The sequence below is a fragment of the Mirounga leonina genome, unplaced genomic scaffold (genome assembly GCF_011800145.1).
Source record: "Mirounga leonina isolate KUSES-001 unplaced genomic scaffold, KU_Mleo_1.0 Mir_174, whole genome shotgun sequence".
NCBI classification, from domain to species: domain Eukaryota; kingdom Metazoa; phylum Chordata; class Mammalia; order Carnivora; family Phocidae; genus Mirounga; species Mirounga leonina.
The window spans coordinates 42604551-42614038 of NW_023270451.1; the positions used below are offsets into that span (position 1 = coordinate 42604551).

General features: G+C 53.0%; 1 protein-coding gene across 1 annotated transcript; it reads right to left on the reverse strand.

Annotated features, from left to right (window-relative positions):
- Positions 1 to 5179: 5179 nt before the first annotated feature.
- HOXA11 (homeobox A11) lies at positions 5180 to 9121 on the reverse strand. The gene is made up of 2 exons (XM_035020802.1): positions 8395 to 9121; positions 5180 to 6942 (listed from the first exon to the last, which is right to left on the reverse strand). The coding sequence occupies exons 1-2, from the start codon at positions 9119 to 9121 to the stop codon at positions 6710 to 6712; spliced, it is 960 nt and encodes a 319-aa protein (XP_034876693.1). The 3' UTR covers positions 5180 to 6709.
- Between the last annotated feature and the right edge of the window lie 367 nt (positions 9122 to 9488).

Sequence of the window (9488 nt, forward strand, 5' to 3'; positions counted from 1 at the left end):
GCGTCTGGGGTGCAGAGGAGGGAGATGGATCGAGACAAGAAGGAGAGAAGGGCTGAGGGAGAGAAAGGAAAGGGGCGGGGGGGAGAAGGGGAGAGAGTCTGAGAACCAATTCTCTCCAATCCAACGAGATCCTGAGGCCTAAGTAGCAGCAGCGGCCGAATCAAGTCTGTGTGGAGAGATCAGGAACTGTCCTTCACTCCCCACCTCCTTCCGGCGAACGAGGCCAAGACAAATTCTAACCTGGCTAGGCCCAGAGGCCAACAAACTTGAATAGGGAAAAGCTTCAGAGCAGGACAACCTAGGACCCCTGTCTGGATGGGCTTGGTCCTTATCCAGCTCTCCAGGAGGGTGGAACGCATTGGGACTGTTGCACTCAGCGTGCTACTGGGAAATGCCACAGAACTGAGGACTGCCTGAGAAGGGGGCTTTGCCCCAAAGCACTGTGCTTGCCAATCAAGAAAGCTCTGCAGAGTGTGAAGTAAGGCCCAAGAACAGGAGAGGAGTCCTTGAGGAGAATGAGTCCCTGCAGGCCGTTTGGGCCAGGATTTGGTTCCTCTCCACACTAAAAGCAGAAAGCAGCTTTCCCAAGGCTGTAGGCTGGGAAGGGAAGAGCCAGTGGCTATAGGAGAGAATGCTTGAGATGGCAGAAGCTAAGAAAATAAAATGAAAGTCAATGATCTAAGCCTATCTTTCTTTTTGAAAGTTAAGGCCCCCTTGGAAAAGCTAAGGCCAAGCTCTGATTCTTATCCTGTGAAAAATGCACATCTGGGCATTCCCACAATTTGACCCATCATTTTCAAGGAGTTCACAGACCCCTTACAGCCTTCTCCTTGGGCCCTCCAGAATGTTCCAGAACTCTCAGGAATTCAGCAACCCTGCCAGTTTGACTGGTAAGACAAGCCGGGTGCCTGGCTGTAGGCATCTCAGGCTCAGCCTGGTCAGCGCCCTGTAGGGTGACCAAATGGGCTTCTAGGCGGGATGGGATCCAAGAACACACAGGTGCCAACCAAGGTGACAAAAGCCAGCTTGGTACTGCATCTGCTTTAAGAAGGCCCCCTTGGCGGCGGACTTAGAGGAGGTGGAAAGCCCGCTGCAGGCTTGCAGACCATGGCATTGGCACTTGGGTCTTCACTGACCTTTGGGAAAGCTGAATGTTTTTCTCCAACCTCTTTTCTCCCCCTTGCAATAAACCAAATGGGATGTTGAGTTTGTGCTGTTTCTTGCTTAAAAAAAAAAAAAAGATGACGATGATGAAGAGTGTGTAAGCCCGGGTAAGAGTTCCTCTCTGGTCCCAGACCGCCGCCCCACCCCCACCGAGGCTGGCCGAGCTGCGAGCAAACCGACAGCCTGCCCCAGGGCCTGGGACGCAGCCGGCCTGCTGCCGCTGGTTCGCACAAGAAGATATCCACGCAGCAGAAGCTCAAGTTAGATGTTGCTGCCCTTTCAACTGGTCTTGGAGCTCCCAGCATCCCAGACCGCGCCCCCCCCCCCCCACCAAGGCTCCGCACTCCCCAGACTATAACACCGAGGTGTTAACTTCCTCAATAGAATATTCGGTTTATCGATCGCCAGGGCCTTCTCAAGGTCCCCCATCCCCAGAGATTAAGAAAAGCGATTCAGTTGCAGCATGGGTCGGCTCCTGGATATTGTCTTCCCTCTAGCCCCTTTGCGGTCTTCCCCTCTCTCCCTTTCACCCTCCCTCCCAGCAGCTGAATTTCACTGTCCCCCTCAGGATGCCTTTGACCTAAAGCTCTCCGTGCATGCTTCCTTCAACCAGGCCTGTGTAGAGGTTATGTGCAGCCCCCAAGGCCCACGTTTTATTTCGGAGTAAATATCATCCATTTCTACCTGGGTAATAACGCTCACCCTCCCCGTGCCTGTGGAGCCCAAGTAAAGGCCAGGCAAGTGGAAAAAGCCCTTTGGCGAGGATCACGGTGCATTTCACCCGATAGCGGATTCCTCCTTCTGACCAGGCCCTTGCAAACGATGAGAAATAACAAACTGTTACTACCCAAAACCCCACTTCCTTTTAAAAATACTAGGTACAGAAATGGGGATAGCCAGTAAACAGTTTGTATCTGGAAGTCGTTCTCAGTGTTTTCCAGGCTCAGAATTATCTGACCGGTTGTGGAGTTGGGCTGCGACCCCACAGAAGGAAAATAAGCGCTCCTTTCACATATCCACTTTAACAAAAAATCTGGACTTCTCTGATTCTCACATTTACTGTATGGTTAGAAAATTTTTTTGTAAGCCATGACGTTCTTTCTCGTTCATCTTTAAGAATGTCAACATTTCCAGGGAAATTTGTTGTGTCTGTTTTGAATTAATCAGGTGCAATCTATCCCTAAACAACCCGCTTTAAATTTTTCTCTAAATCCAACCACTAAACTGGCCCTTCTCTCCTCATGGGGGAGTGTTGGGGCCTTTTCACACACTCCCCAAATTACAATATGCTTAATTTTGTCCATAATAAACTGCCTCTGGCCTTGAAACCAGAGGTGGCTCTGGGATTTTAGGGAAGGCTCAGGCTGCAGAAAGCGTGGTGCGGGTGCCCACTTGGTGTGGTTCCTGTGGTTGCCTTATTTTGGCAGAGTTTGGGAGCCCACACTCAACAAAGACTAGTGACTTTTGATAGGCAAGATTTACACACACACACACACACACGGAACTCATATTTTCTCTGAGATTCCCTCCCCCCATTCACCCATGCACTATATATTTGTGAAAATAGTGATTTCAAGAAACTAATGAAAACATATTGGGATAAAAACTTAAACATAAGAAAAGAGGATATTTGAATCTAGCCTCCGAAACGTTAAGTGAACTGAGTATTTAAAACTTGTTGTGTGACAACCCTGATGGAGAGACTGTGATCAGAGTTTATCCTCCATGCTAGCTTTTGAAAATGTATGGGTATATACCAATACAGTTTTCACATATTTGCAAAATATCTCATATTTACATCTAAGAAATCACTGCAAAACCCCAGCTAGGTTTGTAGCAGTGCATCCCAAATAAGCAAATACAGCTTCTCTGGAAGCCTCAAAAATCATATGCGACTTTTTGGAATTGGCCTTTTTCAGAACAAAGGTTTTCCCCAGGCTGCTGGACAGACCTAGAGACTGCACCTAGTAGAAAACCAGAGACCTCCCGGATATCTGCCCAGGGAATAAGACAGCCTCAGCGGCCACGGTTGCTAACCACCTCATTGTTTAGAGTAGAAACTTTGTTTTCCCCAGTACCGCCATCTCTCTCACTCTCTCTCCTCTTCTCTCTCTCTCTCTTTCTCTTTTTGTTGCCACCACAACCCCCACCCCGGCACTGCCAGAACCCCTTCACTTGGATGCCCCCCATCCCTGACTCATCCCATTCTGCATATTTCTACAAAATTGAAAGGTCGCCTTGGGTGCACCGCTGGCGCAAGGAGCTAAAATCGTCAACTTTTCCACTTAGGCCTCCCTCTGCTTTCCAACCTTAGGGAGCGATGGGAGAAAGGAGGGGGTGGGCTGAGCGCCTATAGCGTCACCCGGAGCGCACAAACCCAGCCACTTATCCCAGTCCTGCTCTGACATGGGCCACCTCCCCACTCCCGACTCAGCCAGACTGAAATTGCTAAACTTGTGGCCTCTTACCTTGACATATTTCCGAAATCACTGCCAAGGGACAGCAAGCAGGCTTCTCCGCGGCGCGACGCCTGCGAGGCCTAGAGAAGGCGCGTTGCTTTAAATTACAACACCAATTACTTCTTGAAGGTGAGCCCCCCCCCTTATTTTGATACTAAGGGGATCGGGACAAGTGAAATAATGTAACGTGCTGCTCTTAGTATCAGAAGCGAACAAAGGCCAAGAATCGCGCTGGGGTTCCCGGCTCCCCGGCGGCTTTGACATTGATCGGACGTGCGCCATCTCGTGGCGGCTGAGTGACTAGGCCCGGCCCGAACTTCAGCCGGGAGCCGGGAGAGGGAAGCAGGCTCTAGGCATAGACAGAGGGAAAGAATGTGCCCAGCTCGCTGCTAAACAGATCTCATTTTTACATCTAAGAAATTGCTGCAAAACCCCAGCCGGGTTTATAGCGGCGCATTCCAAATATGCAAATTGGCCGGCCCCGGACGGGTTTACGACCACATTGTCACAGCCATCGGAGGATGGGCTTTTTATAGGGCTCAGAAATCAAACCCGCGCCCGCTTGCCGCCCGCCAGCGAACAGTCCTCCTGGCTAGACACTCTCTAGCAACTTGCAAGACTTTGGTTAATCTTTAACCGTCCCAAAGGAAGTCTTTCCTTAAACCCTGGGCTTCCCTGCCCACCCCTCCCTGCCCCCAGGAGAGTCGTTGTTCACCTCCTTGTGTGTGTTCATCAACCTAGACATTCATCTAGGGGGGTCTGTCCCATTCCCCTTTGAGCTCGATTTCCCCAGTCGCACCAGTTAGACAAACACACAAACAAATAAACAAAGCAGGGTCTGGGGTCTGGGGCCTCTCTCCAAATTCGATCTTCTCTGCAACTCTGGCCCTGCCTGGGTGGCTGGGGAGAGGGTGGGGGTAGAGGTGGGGGGTGGGCAACAAAAGGCTCTGGCCTTTCCGCCCTGCCCCTCAAGGTTATGGGTGATGTCCAAATTTAAGGCAGAAGTTCAAAGGCAGGAAACAAAGAGTAAACAGGCATCTTTCTTTCCCCAAAGGGAAAAGGCAACCTCAGCTGGGAGCTTGGGACAAAGTGTCCATAGAGGCTCCTGAGAGTCTGCTCTTTGTACCCAGACTGGTCTCTGTCTTCCTAAGGGGATCCCCAGGGCACCCTAGAGTGGTTCCACTTCAGGCCTCCTAATCCTGAGGTGAGCAAGCCCAGCCTGGGATCAAACTCATTGACCACCTCAAGCTCCAGGGCTTTCTCCCAGGCCTCTCTCCAGTCTGAAAGGATGAAACCCCCAATTCCAGGTCCTGAAATACCCCATTCATGGGACCCCCACTTCTGCAAAGGACCTGGCCAGTCGCCTTGGCTTCCCAAGCTTGCTTTCTAGTGGAGTTAAAATCCTGACTAAGACACCTCCCCACCCCCTCAGGGGCCTGGTAACTTGCCCCTTGGGGGGAGTGATGGGGGGGGCAGACATTTGGCAGTAAAAGGCAAACAGGAAGAGGAAAGTCACACCAGAACCCAGTACTCAAGTTTCCAGTCTTTATTTTCCTTGTGCCCTGTCGCCTGTGTACATGCTGCGACATACGTGGTGGGTGAGAACGGAGGACAGGCCAACATCCCGTTACAAACAGAGTCACCAGACACTTCTTAAAACAGGGAGGCAGAGGAGATTCAGTGGGAGGGTGCCTGACTTTCTCAGCTCAGGTCTCCAGACCCTGGAGGGCCAAACTACTTCAGAGCATCCCCCTAATGTTTTCCAGACATTGCAAGAAATTAAAAAGATCATTCCTAACACCCTTCCCGCCCCTCCAACACCCCAAGGAAATCAACTAATGGCAAAATTTAGAAAGTATTCAAACAAAATAGGTTATGGTTCTTTTATTTACAAGTCTTTTGAACACCATCCCTGTATGAAGCGTACATTCAAATATTCTTTAGCAGTGAGTGAGTTTAACCGTGGAACACTGTAAACAGATAGAGCCTTTAAATATTCTCTTCATCATCTTTTTCCCTCTTTACGTTGCATCTTTTAAAATTCGCTTTGGTTCCTGCAGGGAAATATATATAATATAATATAATATTTATTTTTTTAAAATAATTCCAAACGCTCTTGAGTTCTTGGAAGGTTGCTGGAAGCTTCCAAGCTCAGTTCTGGGGCGCAAAGGGCAGAGTGCGGTGCCAGATTGGGTGTTTTGGGGACTCAAGCCCCTCACAGCTGGGGACCGCTGGCCAGGCCCACTGTTCCGCTGAACAAACCCAAGCTTCACTTAAGTGTGGTGGAGACTTAGCTAGGCTGCCGCACTCCACAGGCATTTCCTGCAGAGATCTTGGGGCTAGCGGGAAAGGTCTGCTCTGCGACCAGGCTTTAGGCCTGAGTGGCAGTCCAGGAAGAAGGCCCTCATCGGTAGGAAAAACTAGGTGGGCTGCAGGAGGCTACTGCTAGAAGCTTCGGCCTCGGACAGTGCGGTGAGTGGCTAGGAGGGGTGGAGAGCCCCTAATGCCACCTGGAATTGATTTTTCCCCCCTCAAGGATCAGCAGCCCTCTCCCACCTCATAGCCACCTCTTAGTCCAGCCGTCTTTCACATTGGCTTTGGAAAGCAGCCCCACTCCAGACATCTAGGAATCCTCACCCCTTCCTCCTGCTCCTGTCCCCAAGCTGAACTGGGTTTAAAGATTGAATAGCTTCTTGGCGCAGGGGTCCTGGGGATGGGCAGGCTCCATGTGGAGGGTCCTGGGCCCAGGTCGGTCTCCAGGGCGCTTGGCAGGAGGCCCAGTCCTGATGCAGACCACACCCAGCCCAAAGCTCCACAGTCTCCAAGAATGAACCACCAGGGGTCCCAAACCATTCATTCTAGTTGATGCACAACTCTCCAAATCCAATTTTTGTTAGGAATCTTAACCACAGATGCCCAAGAGAGTCCCGGGCCGCCTTCTTAGAGGCTGTCTCCGTGTAGCCTCCCCTCTTTTGCACATCTCTTTTCTTCAAAAGTCACCACGTGCCTTGACCTTGTCAAGGGCAAAATCTGCATATAATCTCACGTGTATCAAGCCCCCCACCCAATTCCAGCTGGCTGGAGCCTTAGAGGAGCGGGTTGGCCGAGTAGTACTGTAAACGGTCTCTGTTAATTTTTTTTTCCTTCATTCTCCTGTTCTGAAACCAGATTTTGACTTGACGGTCGGTGAGGTTGAGCATGCGAGACAACTGCAGGCGCTTTTCTTTGTTGATGTACACACTGAAGAAGAACTCCCGCTCCAGCTCCCGGATCTGGTACTTGGTGTAGGGGCAACGCTTTTTTCTGGTGCGTTGGCCACCTGTGGAGGGAGAAAGAAGCAGGGAATGAGCCAGGTGTGGGGGCTGCAATCCATCCCAGAACCCCGAGTGGAGGAAAAGGGCTGGCCCATGGGACTGGAGGCCCTGTCCTAGCCCCATCAGGGTCCCCTCCGTCCCCTGCCTTCAGTCTCCTACTGCCCGCTGGGGACAGGCTGCAGGCGGAGACTCAGCCCCAGATAAAAGCCAGCTCCCTAGATAGGCCCCCAGGGAAGCTGCTCACACTGCCCCCAGAGCAGAAAGGAGGGCTCCTTCAGCAACAGGCGGGCAGGCTGGGGCCTCAGAAGCGGCTTTTAAAGCCGCCGAGAGGGGGTCGCCGGCTGCCTCCAGCCCGGCCAGACTAAACAAACAACCGCCCGCGGACATTTCACCTTCCAGCACCTGGGCGGCCGGTTCCCGGTTCCCGAGGCAGTACAGTCGACCCCAGGCCCAGCCTTTCCCGGCTGCGGCCGTGACTTGGCCCTCGTTAGCATCTGAGGCCGCTGCCGGGTCTTTGTCAGCCTGAGTCCTGGCCACCAGCTCCTGCCTCCTTGACCAGCCTCCTGGCTTCCGCGAGCTGAGGAGGTGGCAGCGGAAGCCCCCTACCACGGGCCCTCCCTGAGCACCAAGGCCACACAGCCATCCCGCCCCCCCCAACACCCGGCTGGCCAGGGGTGCTGTTTTAGATAGCGTGGAGGGAAGAGGGGTTTCCTAAAGCTGCGGGCAGGCTCGACTTGCCCCCCTTTTCAATAAAACTTCACAGGACCGAGAGGAAAAAAAAAACCGCTTTTGACAGAATGAATAACAATTGTGAGTAACATGCAGTGGGACAGAAGGCGGCACGTAATTGCCACCGCGCCAGAGGAAAATGGCTTCCTTTGGATAAAAAGGCCAGCTTTGGCTTAATTTGTTTCTTTTAATATATTGCTCGAGCTAAGCGGGCTATTTTATCCGTTAAACACGCTCCTAGCGCCATCGTTAAACAGCGACGCCTTTGAATCCCGGCCGGGACTGGAGTCCCGGCGCAACACATGGCTTTTATAAAAATCTCCGGATTACCTCGCTATCAAAGGCTCCCGGAGCCCTTGCAGGGGGAATTTACAGGCGCCCACCTCCGGCTCCCCAGCCCGAGCTGGCCCCGAGCAGGGTCGAGCTGCTGGGCTTGGGACTGAGAAGGGAAAAAAGGGAAAAAGGGAGTTGTGTGTGTGGTTTTTTTTTTTTTTTTTGATTTTTTTTTTTTTTTTGCAGGCATGCCTTGGCCGGTGGGTATTTCACGGCCAATTTCAGCACTCGCCACGTGATCCCGCCTTTTATAACAAAGTTTTGTTGGGGGAAACCTAAAGGCCCTTCATAAACCTTATATGCTTATAAAACAGCATATAAAAATTTAACAGCGGTGCTGCGCTAGATTTCCAACTCCCCTTTCATAAAGCGCAGGGCGCTGCCTTTATACGTACTGGAGCCGCCGGCCTTGTCCTCAGTGTGGCCGGAAGACGACTCAGGGCTGCTACTGCTCTCCGGGCGCCGTCGCCGCTCCTTCTCCTCCTCCGCCGCCGCCGCCGCCGCCTCCCGGCAGCCGCCGCCGCCACCGTCCGAACTTGAAGTTGCGGGCGTGCCCGTGCCCGTGGCCGCTGCCGCCGCCGCCGCCGCCGCGGAGGTCGCTGCGGCCGCTGGGGGCCCCTTCTCGGCGCTCTTGTCCCCGGGGTAGTCGGAGGAGGCGAGGTTTTCTGGGGTGCCGTAGGCCGTCTCGAAAAACTGGTCGAAAGCCTGTGGCAGGACGCCGTTCCTGCCCACGGTGCTATAGAAATTGGACGAGACGGCGGGGGTGGGGTGGTGGTAGACGTTGGCCGAGCTCTTGGCCAGCACGTCGCCAGGCACGCCGGCCGCGCTGGGCGCCTGCAGGCAGTCTCTGTGCACGAGCTCCTCCGCGGAGTAGCAGTGAGCCAGATTGCCGCGGGGGTGCCATTTAGTGGCGGGCTCAATGGCGTACTCTCTGAAGGTCACTTCGCGTACGGGTTGGACCTGGGGCAGGTTGGAAGAGTAGGAGTATGTCATTGGGCGCGAAGACGGGGTCTGGGGCAGAAAAGAAGGGAGGCTGGAGAAATCTGGACCCGAGACGTAGTAAGTACAACTTGGCAAATACATGTTAGAGGAGCAGGGACCACGCTCATCAAAATCCATCATTGGGCTACCTTGGGCTCTCCGCAGTAGCCGAGCTTAACATGATTCTCCACTGCAGCTGCCTCTTTGAAGCGGATCCGTGAAGTAGAAATTTGGAGACGTAAGCTGACGTGGAAATCTATCCCCATCCTTAGCAGGGAGGTGCTGGTCATGTGACCCGATGTTGAAATTGACAAGCTGCAAGCTGGTCCGGGCTTTTTTTTTTTTTTTTTTTTTTCCCTTCCCTTCCCCCCCCCCCCCCCCTCCCCGGCTTCCTTTCTTTGTAGCCACCTCAGGGGAAGCAACAGATCGTCACTCGGTGTTCTCACCGAAAGCACGTAATCGCCGGTGTAACTCATGTTGGCTGGGGGGCCTCCCGGTGCGCGGCGAG

Coding starts and splice junctions, on each gene's coding strand:
- HOXA11 (XM_035020802.1), bottom strand. CDS start 9,121: ATGATGGATTTTGATGAGCGTGGTCCCTGCTCCTCTAACATGTATTTG. Junction 6,943..8,394: donor GGACAAGGCCGGCGGCTCCA/GTACGTATAAAG, acceptor CTCCCTCCACAG/GTGGCCAACGCACCAGAAAA.